Source organism: Myotis davidii, unplaced genomic scaffold (genome assembly GCF_000327345.1).
Source record: "Myotis davidii unplaced genomic scaffold, ASM32734v1 scaffold319, whole genome shotgun sequence".
Taxonomy (NCBI): domain Eukaryota; kingdom Metazoa; phylum Chordata; class Mammalia; order Chiroptera; family Vespertilionidae; genus Myotis; species Myotis davidii.
The window spans coordinates 1,393,002-1,409,523 of record NW_006290675.1 but is presented as its reverse complement, the minus strand read 5'-3'; the positions used below and the strand labels follow the sequence as shown (position 1 = coordinate 1,409,523).

The 16,522-nt window shown below is 40.0% G+C and overlaps 1 protein-coding gene across 1 annotated transcript; it reads right to left on the bottom strand.

Annotated features, from left to right (window-relative positions):
• Positions 1-1,692: 1,692 nt before the first annotated feature.
• On the bottom strand, positions 1,693-14,889 carry KIAA1024L (KIAA1024-like ortholog). The gene is made up of 3 exons (XM_006763709.2): positions 14,630-14,889; positions 6,113-6,340; positions 1,693-1,888 (listed from the first exon to the last, which is right to left on the bottom strand). The coding sequence occupies exons 1-3, from the start codon at positions 14,792-14,794 to the stop codon at positions 1,709-1,711; spliced, it is 573 nt and encodes a 190-aa protein (XP_006763772.1). The 5' UTR covers positions 14,795-14,889; the 3' UTR covers positions 1,693-1,708.
• Positions 14,890-16,522: the final 1,633 nt, after the last annotated feature.

The window sequence follows — 16,522 nt, the reverse complement described above, 5'->3', positions numbered from 1 at the left end:
TCAAACAACACAGATTTGAACTGTGCAGGCCCCCTTGTAGGTGGATCTTTTTCAGTCAATAGTTGGCCCTTCCTCTCCATGCGTTTCACATGTGCAGATTCAACCAGCAGCAGGTGAAAACAGTATTTCGCATCCCCAACCGCAGACAGAAATACTGATTTCAACCTGCGGTTAGTTGAATCTGTGGAAGCAAAGGGCCAACTGCAGTCAAAAGTAATACATGGATTTTTCATCTGTGTGGGGGTTGGCGCTCTTGCCCCGTGTTGTTTAAGGGTTAACTGTAATAGCAAGTGGTTGTCCAGGAGGTGTGCACAGTGAGAGTGGACCTGCCCTCAGGGAGTCCCCTGGGCGTTCATTTCTCCTTGTTTCAGTTCTAAATTGGACTGGAAGCTATCATAGAGGAGTGGAGGAGTAAGACGTTAAAGGCTGCAAATATGCTTAAGACCATTTTTGTGCACAATGATTTTATTGTACAGTATAGCTGCACTTTTGGACTTTATTTCAATTATCTTTAAGAGAAATACAACAAAATGATATGGCGACCCCAAAGGGCAAAATCTGACTAATGAGAAATGGAAAAAGTACCTTTGTTGTTTCTTGCACAACATAGTGGGGGCTGGGGGAGTTGAAAGAAAAGAAAGGAGTGGAGATGAGGGACTTCGGGAAGGGAGTTCTAGGAGAAAGAGAGGGGTAGTGACTTTATTAATCTGTGGCCAGAACCATGTCCCCAGGTATTTGCAGGCAACGTAAGATGACTCCAGGTGCCAATAGCTAGCACATCGCAGTAGCAACAACTGCCATCAACTATGGAGCTACTTAACTGGGAACCAGCCGTTGCTCTTACCTGTGTCTCTTATTTAGTCCTTAGGCAAGCTCTGTGGGGAAGACGATATTATCCCTTCTCGGGAGAGAATAACTTCCCAGGTCCAACAGTTAGCAAATGGCACAGTTAGGGTTCAAATCCTGTTCTCTTTACAGTATTTCCTCTGCTTTTTAGGGCTTTCCTTCCTAAGCCATGGCTGGTGAAACATTCTTACTGCCTGCCACCAGGGGCCACCACTAACCAATTTGGATCACGTCATGAGCACAATTGGCTCTAAATGTAATCAATTGTATAACTACGGCCGGTCTAAGTTCAGGTCTCCTGGAATTGCTGCGTGAAGCAGAGGCGTTACACAGGATTACTGGGGAAATAGCAATACATTTAGAGGAAGTCTTCACTTTCTCTTTTTTTCTGGCTTAAAGAGGAATAAAGGGAGAGAAAACAGCAGAACTCAACTCAATAGGCAGCACAACCAGAAGCTTTTAGCCTGTGTGGCTGGCAGTTGGTCAAAAAATGACCTGCTCAACTTTCCTAGTAATGACGGGGAGGGGGTGGGGGAGGGGGAGAGCAAGGCAACAGTGCTTTAAAGAATGTAGTTTGAGCATTAAGACACTGTTGACAATTGTCGGTGCTGCTTTGCTCTCTATCAGTGTTTAGTTGGGTTGTACATGGTCACTTTCTGTGGTTTCCATCCCCAGCATTCCTTCCCAAAGGACAAAGTTCAGACTGGAATTCTTACCCAGGTTTCAGGGCACAAAGTAGAGAAAGCCAACAAATCTCAAGCAATCAACAAAACACTCACACCACCTGAACATGTTTTTCTGCATATGTTTATTTGAAAAGATTTTTAAGAAACTTCAGGGGGTTGTGTCTGTGGCAGTTTCTTTAGGTGAAAAATGTGCTAACAGTCACTATGGAAACCAAGATGCAGGCAACAAGGAGCAAAGTCAGACCTATTCGGCAGTATTTTGAATGCTTCTCTTGTTCCTCTTCCTTTTTCAATAAGGTATCAAAACCGGGCGTGTACATGTCTCCCAACCAAAACCGTAGGTCATTCGGATTTTCCTAAAAGAAAATTACATGGAGAAGAGGCTCAATCAGTGATCAATACAAGATTGTAGACAAAGCGCCGCCGGAGGTACCAAAGGCCCACGTTCACACTGTCTTGGGTGAGGCTGAAGTGTCATGACTCAAATAAGAGAGGCTAGGCTTCCCTGAACAGCACCCACACGGAAGTGCAGCCTCTGGGCTGCCCGGGAATCCCCGTGGCTCCGAGCTGTAGGTCCGCATGAGAATGCATTAGGAGTCCTGCATGATTTACTGACTAAATTGCTCAAGTGTTTCTGCCGTCTTTATGCCAATTTAGTGCGTCTTACATCTCATGAATAGTGTGTGCCAATCAGGTTAGTGAGTTGAAATAAAATTAAAATTCCTCCCTTGCTTTAGATGAGCCTTCAAGGTTTGATTTAGTTGGCAAGGTAGAGATAAACATATGTGATGAGTTTTTCAGTAAATCCAGGAGCTGCCTTACATGGGAGGAGGAGTAAGACTAAGAATCAAGGGTCCCTTCCATGCCTTTTAGGTTGCCGGTCCCCCTTGGAGAGGGTGACAGCATATTTGACGTGCAGAACTTTGGCACTGTTTGACCTCCTGAAGAAAGAATCCCACATATCCTTCCCCACATCAACTCTTACACTCCATGTCTGTTTCTTTCACGGGCCTCATCTTCCTTTCAGCTGGAAAGAATTGTCTTCAACTCAACCTCATTCCTATGTCCAAACAATCACCTGTGAACTCTACTGGTCATACATTTAAATTTTTTCTTCTTCTATTCTATCCAGCTATGTTCAGTGCTAAAGAGTCAGTGTCTCTGTCTGGATTCCAGTAAGCATACAACAAATTTATGGTGAATGCTGAAACCCTAGTTTTTTAAAACCCACTTCATTATTTCTTACCTGAATTACTGCAATAGCTTGCAGTTGGACTGCCCACCCTCTCTCGCACTCTCTAGTCTCAGTGGACTTAAAACCAGCCAATTTCCATGGCAGCTTCGGGGTCAGTGAACTAGTTTCATACTCACCAATGCCCAGTAAGAGGCAATGTGCATGCCTGCAGGAGGCTGGATGGATTCAGGCCATGGCAATACAACTCTTCCATCACATTGCTATTAGTTTCAATTTTATAGTTTTAGGAATGCTAAAGTATTAAAATAAAATTTGGATGACTGGTGCAAAAGGATAGATGATTTAAATTGTCTACTCTACTCTTGCCCTTGTGTGTGTCCTCATCAGCAGCCTGCACTTTGTCTGCAAGGTTAATTGCCTCCATTCTTCAGTGAGGACTTCCAGAATTCTGCTTAAAGCTTCCCTTCATAGCTAAATATGGGGCTCCTTTTCTCTTTTCTTATTTATAAACTAGAGTCCCGGTGCATGGATTCATGCACCGGTGGGGTCCCTAGGCCTGGCCTGCCCTATCTCACAACCCGGGATCCCTTGAGGGATGTCAGACTGCCAGTTTCAGCCTGATCCCTGCAGGCCAGGCTGAGGAACTCCACCAGTGCACGAATCTGTGTACTGGGCCTCTAGTATACATATAAGATCTTTGGTTAATCTCTTCCCGCCCTCCCTCCTTTCCCCTCCCCTTTGAGATTCATCAGTCCGTTCCATATTTCTGTGCTTGTGCATTGAGCATCTGTCCCTGGTGGTCAGTGCGTGTCATAGCTACCAGTCGAATGGTCGAACGATCACTTAGGCTTTTATATATATACTAGAGGCCCAGTGCATGGATTCTTGCATGAGAGGGGGTGGTCCCTCAGCCTGGCCTGCGCCCTCTCACAATTCAGGACCTCTCGGGGGATGTAGCAGTGCACCAAGCAGCAGGCAGCCAGGGAGGAGCCCAAGCCAGCACCGTGCTGCTCATGCTCATCCCAGCCTGCTGTGCCTGCCACCGCTGCTGCCACTCAGTAGTGCTGCTGCAGACTCAAGACAGGCTCCCGCTGCCACAGCTGCGCTCACCAGTCATGAGCCCGGCTTCTGGCTGAGTGGCATACCCCCTGTGGAACGCACTGACCACCAGAGGGAAGCTCCTGCATTGAGCGTCTGCCCCCTGGTAGTCAGTGCACATCATAGAGACTGTTCAACCGGTCATTCTGGTCATTCAGGTCGTTCATTTGTAACAGTCACTTAGGCTGTTTTGCATTCTTGCATTTTGCAGAAACTCCTGAAGAATTCTGAAGAAAGGAAGATGAGGTCCGTGAAAGAAACAGACATGGAGTGTAGGAGTTGATGTGGGGAAGGATATGTGGGATTCTTCAGGAGGTCTAAATTCTTCTTGCATTCTTACATTTTGCATCTATCCTTTTGCACCAGGCCTAGGGACCCCACCGGTGCACAAATCCATGCACCAGGACTCTAGTTTATAAATAAGGAAGGAGAAAAGTTACATGGGCCAAACTAAAAGCACTTATATATATATATTCTTAGCAATTTAGAAAAAAGAGAGTAGTCCAAGAAACTTTAAACTTTTATGACCCATGGTGGTGAAAAGTTTTCAGAAATAAGTTAGGGGCTCTGTCTGCTAAATAAGAGGTATGAATAAGAAAAGGTGAGGGGAAAAGTTGAATTAATGAGGCATTCATAAATAGGAAGAAATTATAACCAAAACAAAAGTCATGACTTCCAGAAACATCCCTCAAGAATGCAAATGAACCTGTGACCTGAGGGGCCACTGCTTTGCAGTGAGCGATTTCATGTAGAGGATGGGGGGAGGGGGTAGACCCTGGTTATAGAAAAGCAATATAGCCATCATCCTCATGTTTGAGCTTCTTAAACATAACTCATGGAATTGTCCAACAAAAAAATTACTCCTCATTGCCAATAATGTTCAATTTCCTTATTCTTACATTCAAACAATTTCTTTTAGTCTGTTTTAGCCTTATTTTCCCATTATTCTATTACTTCAGCTGTAGTGCCAGCAAAGCTAGACTGCTTAGTCTGACAAATTCTCTAACTTTCTTGTACTTGTGCATTTCCTCTTGCTACGCCTGACAGAAGAACCCCCCCACAGTTATGCAAACCATCTATATCTTTTGAATTCTCCACATCTTTCAAATCCAGCATAAATTAACTTTTCACTAATCCAGTGTGGTTTTGTTCTCTTCTGACTTTGCACAGCACTTTCTATAACCACGATGGGCACAGTCCTCTCTCTCGATCTTGTCGCTCTATCTGGTTCTACAGTCAAGACATGTTTGTGAAATAAATCAATACATTTTTCCTACTTGTAGGAAGTGACTTCTTAGAGGTTGATCTTCAGGCTCCTGATAAAAAACACATGATTATTGTTGCTATGGGGGAGTATCTGTTATGGAAACTTCTCTGGAAAAGAGACTACATTAAGGAGGAGATACATTACATCTACAAGAAGATTAAGAAACTTCAAAGACTCCGGACAATGAGATATTTCAAGGAGTGCACATTTGAGATTTTTAAAGTGTAAAGATTGTAAGAGGACATAAGGCTGTCCCCTGCAAAAGTCTTTAGATACTTAATGTATGAACAGATATGCATAAAGGGTACCTGGAAACCGTCAGGCCTTCCTGGCTCCAGGGCAGCAGAGGCAAGCAGAGGCTGGGAAGGAATCCAGTCCAACTCAGAAAAGAGAGGGCCACTCTCCTGCTTTCCAGGTATTTCTAGGTCCTCTATGTGGTGGGTGACACTGGGCGTGGGATACAAGTGGGGTGAGGGGACTTAAGTTGGGTGAATGAGTTCATTGCATATTTTTCCTGTGTTGAAATGCTTTTGTTTTGTTTTGTTTTTTGTTACTGAGACACAGGAAAAAGTCCAAAATGTAAGTCTGCAATCTTAAATCACCGAGTGGGCTTGAAATGAAATGATCTTTGATGAGAACTGCTTTGCACAGTGCCGAAGACAGAATATTGAATCAATATTGTTTGAATACATGTTGAACAAGAGATTCGTAAGTATTCATGAACACAAGTGGTCACACAACCATGGGAAAACACACATAATTTGGCAAGCTAATTTTCAAAAAACTTTTACCTTCCAGGTAAACACTGTTTCTGTGCCACATCAAACTTGTTGTAAAACTCAAAACAAATAAATAAACCCAAAGAGAGGAGAGAACAAGGGAAGCCAGAGGCTAAAATGGCCTGAAACCTGGAGGCTCTGTGCCCAGGGAAGAATGCCTGTCACCTCAAAACCGATGTTGTTTAGGATATTTAACTGATCTCCCCCTTCAACTGAAGAACTGGCTCTTTGCCTTGAGTACCTTCAGGTGTCCAGAAAGGTTTGTGTGCAGGGAACGCTTGTCATATTCTTCGATGGTCCACGAAGGATTCTTTTTCCTTTCTTCCATAGCTTCCTCCAAGCTTACGTCACCATATAGTGGGTTATTCTTCAGAACTGATGAGAGAGATGGTGGGGGCCTGTCTATGAAGACAGCACCCTTCACACTGGATCCCCTCATTCGCTGAGCAGTAATATTCTTCTTTCCTCTCTGTTAGGAGGCAGAGACAAGGATTCTTTTACCAGCGGGCCACTGATGACAGAAAATGTAGTAGGAAAGAACTGTACCCCCAAATGTGTTGATTCTGCCTGGAAACCCAACAGATTAGGATAATGAGGAAAGGAGTCTGGGATCTAGTGTGACCTAGAATTCTATTTCATTGAGTTCTTTCTTTTCTTTCCTTTTTAAAAAATGTTTTTATTGATTTCAGAGAGGAAGGGAAAGGGAGAGAGATAGAAACACCAATGATGAGAGAGAATCATTAATTGGCTGCCTCCTGCACACCCTACCCACATTGGGGATCTAGCCCACAAACCAGACATGTGCCCTGACCGGTAATCGAACCGTGACCTTCTGGTTCATAGGTTGACAGTCAACCACTGAGCCACGCTGGCTGGGCCATTGAGTTCTTTCTTTGCCTATAATCTTTTTGGCTTCAGTAATCATTCATTAAAATGCTATTTTATAACTATGGAGAAAGAACACTGTTCTTTAATTCAAATTGTACAATTCTGAACAAAGCCATTTCCCCCAGCTCGCTTGCATTGAGATTTAATGACATTTCATTTCTATTTGTGCATTCCATGACTGATAAGAATAATATTTAATATTGCTCTATTAACCCAGCAAAGTCAAGATTAAAAGGCATTTATAGACATGCCTTGGCTTTCATGAAAATTCTCTTGGGACTCTTATTTCAGATATCTTGGAGAAATGGACTAAGTTAGCATAGCACTCCTATCTGTGTCTACAGACATGCTGGCTATTAGATTGCTCTAATATTGACCTTCAGATTTTAAAAAACATTTTAACTGAAGCATAATATACATAAAGACAAGCACATATGTCATAAATACATTTTCACAAACCAAATAAACCTTAAGATTCTACCAAGGAACAGAACATTACCAGCATGCCTCATGTGCTCTCCCAGTCACTATCCCTCACTCTGCCCAAGGATAACCAGTATTCCAAATTTAACAGTGCCAGGCAGTTGGTCTCTCTCTCTCTCTCTCTCTCTCTCTCTCTCTCTCTCTCTCTCTCGCATTTTATATAAATGGAATCATATAATGTGTGCTTTCCTTTCGTCTAAGTTGACCTCAGTTTTTTTCTTTCCTTTTTTTTCTTATGACTACAAAATTATCATGAAGGCAGAAAATGTTTAAGTTAAAATTTGTTCATTGGCCAAATATAATTGAGAAGAAACAAAAAACTTATAGCATAATGCTTCATTTATCATGGGGCATCAAGGGAGAGGAATTCCACATAAGTTAATTTTCAGAAAACTTAGGCTTACCCCTTAAAAACTGGCAGCAAATTTCATTAATTTATAGCAGTTTTTAAAATGTGTTTCACAAAACAGAGAAGATTCAATAGTAGCAATAAATATTCCTCTGTGTCATATTTATGATCATCAATAGGTTGATTCCCTCAGCATCTACTGGGGTATGTAGGTCATGTTAAATATGTATTTATATACGCTAAGTTGTCAACTAATATTACGTAGTTTCCTTTTGTAATGGCTAGTAATCTCAAAAAATCATCTGTATAAAACCTTTCACATTCTCTTTGGTCTTAGGTTTTTCTAATTTTCTTAATCCATACTTTTTTTTACATAATTAGAAATAGACTTAGAGATCTTCTCTGACTTTACTAGGTTGTTAGCGTGCTCAAAATCAATTTATATTCTGTAATACTGAAGTTTGCAGTGAAATAATAAATCATCTTGACTTAGTATTTCTCTTTAAGATGGATGACCTCATGAAAATGTTTCTGAATTGAGGAAAAAACAATTTGATATGAAATTTAGATCATTTCAGATTAGCATAAATCTGACTCAAGCTTTTTTCTTCAAGGCTAGACATCTTTGATCATCTTTGAGGAGGAATAATTCTTCTGACATTGATAAATTGGCTATGTCAGTTTTCTTGCCTGCTAGATTATTCCTTGAGTTTCTTAAACAAGGAAGTTCCATAAATGAGGGAACAGTTTCAGGGTAAAGAAAAAATAATACACGCTATTACAATGTATAAGGACCTTGAAAAACTAATATATAAAACATAGCAAAATAATCAGAGCTATAGTCACATTCATGAAAGTCTGAGATTTCTCCTCAAACATGGTGCCATTTATTTTTGTGTTGCATGGTAATCTCATGCCTGAAAGACATACACTTAAAAATTAAGAGTATAGCTTTATTAACAATTTGATGGCTGCATAAAAGTACCAATTATGGTTGGAGTTCATTTATACGTTGATAATATTTTTGAAATAGCTTAAGAAAGAAAAAAAGCATGTATTTGATTACAACTCTTCATCTACATTTTAGATAGATTTTATTTAGCAAAGGAAAACTCAATAGTAATTCCATTATTTTAGTTATATGGACTCTAAGATAACTTACATTTTAAAATATTTATGTAAAAAAGTAATATTTTAAAATTTACCTAACCTTTTTTGGCATTAACCATTGCTTAGTCCATTTATTCTTTATGCAATTTATTATTTATACCATTTATGTATAAGTAACTTATCATTCAATAAAAAGAGTAAAATAGAAGACATATTTAGACAAATAAAAACTGAGAATATATCATTAATAAGTCAATAAAAAAGGAATCTCTAAAAAATGTACTTCAGGCAGAATAAAATTAGTACTAGAAGGAAAAAGATAAGATGCAAAAAGGAATGCTGAGCATGAAAACAAAAAGGTAAAAAAAGAAAATTGATAAATATATGTATAAATCTAAGAAAGCATTGATTTCATGGTAAATAGAAATAGTAATCATTAACATATGATTTTTAAGATAAGAGACAGCTAAAACATTGAACAGTAACAAGAGTATAAGGCATTTTTTTTTTATGAGGACACTAAGGAATCACTTCAGTGATCACACAGAGATATTACTAAAACATGTATTGCTTAATTCAGTAAAGCAGTAAAAATATATAAGAGAAAGTAAAAAATAAGACAAGAGAAACAAAACAAAAAAATGGGGGGATGCCTCAGGAAAATAAAAAAAAGAGAGAAATAATCAGAGGCTAATTTACAGAGGCTAATTTAAATGTAAATAGACTAACCCCCCTATTTAGATGACAGATTGTCAGATTATCTTAAACATTAAATTCAGTTATGTAATATTTACAGGAGAAATACCTAAAATATAAGGACTCAGAAAGAATAAGAGTGAATGAAGGTAGAAAGTATATAGCAGGCAAATATAAACAAATGAGAGCTGGGTATTATGGTGATTGGTTAAATGCACACCAATTTCGTTTTCCCTTCTTAAATTTAAACTGGGGCAAACTTTTTTTTAATATGTTTTAACTGATTTTTAGAGAGAGAGGAAAGGAGACAGATATATGTAGAGAAAGATCAATGAGAGAGAAGCAAATCAGCAGCCTCCCACAGGCCCCCGGCTGGGGACTGAGCCCATGGTCCCGGCATGTGCCCTCACTGGGAATCAAACTGGTGACCTCGGTCCTGGGTTGACGCTCAACCACTGAGCCACACCAACTGGGCTGGAGGCAGCTTTTTTTTTCTAGTTGATCATTTATGCACAAAATAACAGAGGCTACACATCCAAGCCTGGCTCTTGAAATCTACCAAAAGATTTTCGGCTCACTTTTCTTCTTTTCTGTCACTGTAAGCTAGGGTCTGAGATGGCAGAGCTACAAACACAAAGAACTTGAAGCGTGGGTTACTGCTTGGAAAAGAGCTGTCCCCCAAACACACCTGCTCTTCCTCAGACTTTTCATGAGCAATAATGTTTTTTCCTTTATAGTAACTGACAGTCTTTGGGGTATTTATCATTACAGGATAACCCACTGTACCCCTCCTAACACACAAGTGGCATCTTGAAATCCCACAAATGTGTGGCATTGGCTTCACAGTCAAGTGGTAGAAAAGGATATGGCAATATCAGAAGCTAGAATGAGGCCTATTCACATCCTAAAATGAAAATCATTTGGTAAAAGTATCATCTGTGGCCACTGGGATCTAATCACCTGTAGCTCTAGGAGAAATACTTACATATTATCAGAGTGTTCATGTACATATAATGATACTACAAGAATCAGAGCATTGGTGTAAGAAAGAGGTGAGATGAGAGAAAGAACTGGACAGTGTGCATGTTTAGAAATTTTATGCCTTTTACTGTTTAAAGTCTGAATGTTTATAGACCCCCAAAACTGATATACAGACTTTTTTAAAAAAAGCATTGAGCCAAAGAAGTCCATTAAAACATCTCAGCTGAATGAAGTGACTCGGGGTAAAGATTATGTTAAGGGTGTGGTTTCATAACTAATCCCTGACAGCCTCCAGGTGGCTGTCCTCAAGTCGAAGGATAGAGAAAGGGAGGCAGAAAAGCAAGGCTCACACTAACAAATAACTTACTAATTTTTGTAAGATAGGTTTTACCAAAGAAACCATTACCCTACACCTAAAAGTTTTTGATTGTTTGAAATTAAAAAAAAACACACAGACCAGGCAACAACAATAACCCTAGGCCTCCAAATATCCATGAATAGGAGTAAACTTTGAATCCTTACACAGGCTTGAAGGAGGGCCCACTTCTGATATGGAAAAAGAGAACAATGAACATGGGAATGTCTCCTAGACTATAGCACCAAGGACCTCAGAGAACAACGCATCAGGAGGTCTCAAGAGCAGAAGCATCCCAAACAACCTTCCCCACCTTCAAGGAAGAAGGTCACACACACTGTTCCCAGTGGGATCCCAGAATTACTATGGCGTCTTTCACTTTTCCCGTTCAGCAAGGAGATATATATATATTAGTTTACCAGAATGATAGCATGTGGCAGAGCCTGGCTAGATACTCACCAAATTTACTTCTTTTTCATGGGCATACAACAGCCAAGCAAGGAAAGGTGATTAAGAAATAAACCCAGTGAAGAACAGTGTCTAAATGTCACGGGGAGAAGAGCCTCTTACCCTGGGCCTGTCGCTCCAGCTCTCAGTTTTAGTGAGGAATGTTCCTGGGTTCTGAAACAGATGTGACAGAAGCCAAGAAAAGATACAGCAAAGGCATTAGTTAGAAAATATTCTGAAGTCTAACTACTAATCAAAAAAAGGCCCGCCGCAATATCTGCAAAAACATATTTTATCATTTAAACTAAATAAAAAATCAGCCCTTTCCTTTCATTGCCCCGTTTTCTAAAGGGGTTGGCAGAAATATGTAGAATACAATTCCAAGGGCCTTCATCAGATGCATGCCCCAAATAATTTTAACAACCAGAAACATTAGATTTTGGAGAAAGTTTCTCGGTACACTGAGATGAAATTTGTTGTGAAGCTTCTTTATTCCTCTAGTGAAAGAACTTAAGGAATATAAGTATAGTAGAATCAAGGGTTATTTGCTTGTACTCTCTGCAAATATGGGTGACCTGTGTGTCTGTGCAGAAGGGAGTTGACTGGGGCCATTGGCAAGCCTTTGAACCTGTGTTCATTTTTCTTTATGCACCGTATTGCTTCAGCTCATTAAAAAAATGGCCTAGGGACTCAACTCTGAAAGTAAAATGTGAATTTTTAAAAATCTTAAAAACAAATAATAATGAATATAAATGATATATACAAGGTATCCCAAAAATGTATACATACTTTGAATAATTATAAAGGCAGTGCTTATTAAAATCCATTTCATTTTCAAAATGTAATTCAACTTCATATTTGGTATCTAGGGGATTTTTGTTTTAATTGCTGAGTTACCAGCAATTTTGAAGGCAATGTTTGTAGGTTAAATCCTTTGACATTCCTTGAGGTAGTCTGAGTCCCAAACACCATGCACCTACCTGGGGTGGTGTAATACCAAATGATAAGCTGACACAAATCTGAAGTTTGTGTGGATTTCAGGTCAGTATAAAATCTACTGCTTGAGTTAGCCATGTAGCTTGACAGATGTATTAACTACATCCTTCAACACCACCATCTACAAACACACAGACACGCACACATACACACCTCCATCCACAGTATAAATCAAACAATGCAAGTGATATTATCTGCTGTTTTCCAAATTGTAATGAAAGGATAATTTCAACACATTTGAATATTGACAAATGAAGATAATAATAATAATGTCCATTTCTTATACTTGTATAGAAAATCTTTTTTCTCAATTACTTTTGTCATATTTTGTTCTCAGTTTTAAGGAAATATGTAAAATGAATATTATCCTAATTCTGCAGGTGGAAATAAACTGAAGCATGGACTGAATAGGGCCATCACAGATGTCTCTCCCACTGTCTTGCTGAGGATATGACACAAGAAGCCAAATTTCTAACCTCTGTTCAATGCGTAATGTCTCCCCGGTAGAATAAGGGTTTTAAATTAAGAACTATTTGACAATTGCCACCTTGTGTATCCCAACACCTCAGTTCACTTGGTATATACAGCACCTTCTTCCAGTTATCATTATAGTTACTAAAAAATTTCGTGTGTTCATTTCTTTTTAGATTTACTTTTTATCCAATGAATATATCACTCTCAGATTTTAAGATTCAGCCAAGGAGAGAAGAATTACTTATTGACACATTGCAATCTGAAATAGTAAATATAATTGTTGTTACTCATAATTTGTGCTACACCTACCCAACTACCTGAGTTTGTAATTGATTTACACCCATTTATATCCCCATGCATTATTTCAATAGTAAATTGGCCTTTTTTCAATCATTTAATATTTCTTTTTAGGTTAGAAGGATAACAAAATCAACTTTATCTGCAGTTTACAATTACCAATAATTTATTCAAGGACATAAGAAGCAGATTTTTTTTTTTTACCTCCTTGGTAAAAAATAGAGGTTGTGGAAAAATATACCCTTTAAAAATTTGTGTTTCATTCAGGTTTTGGAATAATATTCAACAGAGCTTGAAACTGTGAAGTTCCACATGAAGAAAATAGGTCAACTCCAGTACCAAACAAAAGATGTTAGATGTATGTGTTCCAACCTGAAAGGAATTTATTGGATATGTTTTCTTAGACTTAACTTCATAGCATAGGGAAGCCAAGGTTTTCTTAACTGATTTTTGAATCATTTTATTCCATGATATAAACAATAAGGAAGAAAAAGGAGGGATTTCATTGCACTTAGCTTAAAACTAAACAAAACACAAAAGTAATAACCAAAAAGGTGCATATGATGGGCAGGAGGGTTTTGAGGATTCCAAATAGAAAAGATGCAAAAATGTTTAAAAGTCAGTTGTCATAATAAGCTGCCTTACCATGGAAATAAATTAAAACCCTTATAGGTGGAGGAAACACTTACATAATCATTTGAGTGTACTTGATTTTGAATGATCTCATGATAAAGGTCCCCAGGAGCCCACAAAACGCACCACAAAGGAGTCACTTTACACCAGGACTCATGAGTAGCAACTGTTTCTTAAAAGAAAACAAATTTCTGTTCAGGGAATTTGAACCACTCCAAAGGATTTAATGACTTGCAGGGGTTTGTGGGTCAGTCACATCTGTTCTGAAACGCAATGCTTCTTCCTGTTTCTAAATGGACTAACCCTTAACCCCATTAGCCCTCACATCTTAAAACAAAGATGATTCCTGTTTCATGAGCTGTGCAGCAGTCAGGGCCTTTATGTGTATTCCAGCACATGGAACTCATCACAGTTTTATTGTCTCCTGGTCAGCAAAAGGAAGGAAGATGCAAAAGAAGAAAGCAAGAAGTCAAGTCTGCATTGGGTTTGAAGACCTGGTTGGTACGTCCTTCCATGTGGAGGGACTAAGAGTATCTAAAATAACAGCCAGCACCTTTACAGGGTGGAGAGTTCCTGCTATATCCTTTCCTTCCATCCTTAACTTTCCACTTTCTTGCTGTCTGAGTCTTTCCTGCATGAAATGAAAGGCAGTTGGCCTGAATGAGGTGTATGAGCTTCCAACGTAAGCTTCTGATGCGTTGTGCTTAGAATACACCAAAAAATGGAGGTAGCTTTTCCCTCCAAAACCTTACTTGCAAATTGGTTTGAAGAATCCTCAGAGAAGTAAAGTGAGGGCTAGGCAAACTCTAAAATGAAGACATGCTGGGAAGCTAATGGTTGGAGGGGAATGAATGGCTGGGAGAATTCACATCTTTGATAAAGTGATCGGAGAGTCTTTTATGTTAAGGAAGAAAGACCTTTTCTCTGTGGCAAGAATGAGTAAGCAACCTTGCCCTCGGTTCCCTCCAGCCTTCCTTTTGCACAAATGCTGAGATGGCAGAGAGCGAGAAAGGAGCCCCCGTGCCCGTCCTCAGGCTCCCAGGCCGTACCTGTGAGTAGATGAGGTTTTGCCAGTGCTGGGCCGCAGGGTAGTTCCCGCCCGGAAACCTCACCAGGTTGGCCTGAAGGAGGGCTGAGTTCCTCATTAACAACTTCACGTCAAGCTGCAGGAATTTGTCAGGATGGTTGTTATTTGGCAAAGCAGAAAGATCCATGTCTCCCTTCGTCTAAGGGAGGAAACAAAGGCAGGTGAGGCTGGTCCCGTCAGACTCGTCCATTATGAATGAGTCTGAGGATTCTCCTACTGGCACCTGAAACCAGCTCTCTCAGCTGCACTCGGATGCCACGCTCAAAATGACACGTCAACACACAGGAACAATGCAGCACCCTGCCTTGTTTTTCACCACACACACACATTTAGGATGCTTGAATGGGGCTACACATTAAAATTAATAGGATGCCAAAATTAGATATGTGTAGCACTTAATGCCTCTCCATATAGAGTCAGAAATAACAGGTTAATAAAGAGGAGCTATTCTTCGGAGAAAGGCTGCCAGAATTTCAGTATTACGGTCCATAATTTGGAGCACATGAGATAATCACCTAAAGAGACATAATTTTTCTCTCTGATCATTACTAAGCTAACCCGGCAGACTTGGCCCTGCCCACGCAGCCTCAAATGTGATAGGCAAGATCTTGTTTCTTCTCATCTTTTCACTCCCAGAGTCTCAGGCTCAGGTGAAACCTAATCGTGTTTAGCTTGTCAGCTTCGTTTTGAGTAGAGAAATGGCAAGCAGTTGCTGCTTAGTTTGCTACAGTAAATTAGTGTCCCAACCTACTGTCTTAACCCATTCACTACCTGAGGCCCCTTGGACTCTTCCTACTTGCATACACTCCTACAATGTGTTTGGTGTCCACACCGTACATTTGGAACCAAGTGGGAACATGGCCGACGTGCTGTCCTAAGGGAACCCATCTGCTGGTCAGGGAGCCAAGGTGGGAGTGAAGCTACAGACAGTGCACTAAGTCAGGAAGCGATGATGACTTTAACGGAATTAAGCTCTTACTTGAAGCCCTTCTGCCTTAGGCAACCCATACTTCCCAGTGGGAAAGTACTGATTTCCACCTAGACTGGGAAGAGAAAACCCTTCCACTTGCGAGAAGGCGAAAAGATAGACACGTCAGCAGTTCTAAAAGACATAAATTGTTTGTTCTGTTTGCACCTCTGTAGACCCATCTGACGCAGCAGGAAGGCTTCCCTTCCAGGGGGAATGGTTACATGTGGAATGTATCAGCAGCACATTTCAGGAGAGTGCCATAGAGCCATATAAGAGTCAGCAGCCAGGATGTTCTCGAATTGAGCAAGACGTTGGAGAGTACTGACTTTCTCTATAGCAATAAGCACGGGGGTGTTAAACCCAAACCAAAACATCTGTCCTACTTATGACTGTAAAACTGGATTAAGCAATCAACACTTTCTATAAGAATTTTTTGGACCAAACTCTCTGTCTTACAATATTAGAAATACATCTGGGTGGTTTTATCAATACATTTACTGGATAAAAGTACTTTATAATGACAATAACCAGTTAAATCAGTTGTTTCAAGAATCAAGTGTATTATGTGCCTGTGCTTGGTACTTTCTGGAATTTTCTGGTGGCTGCCAGAATACATCTAATGAACAAATATTTCTCAGGCTGTTTGCTTTTCCTAAAAGATTCTTTGGGGAATAACAAACATCTTCAAGGAGAACCTAACTTCTTTTTGGCTCTCTATATTGGCAAGTGGAGACACAGAACTTAGATCCAAACATATTGATTAGGCCAGGCCTTTTTCTTAGCCAAATTATGAGGTGGGTGAAAGGAGCCTTCAGTTTTCCTTGGGCGTCCTTTCTTCAGATTCCTCCGCCATGCTCCAGATGCCCAGAGGGTTGTATACTGTCT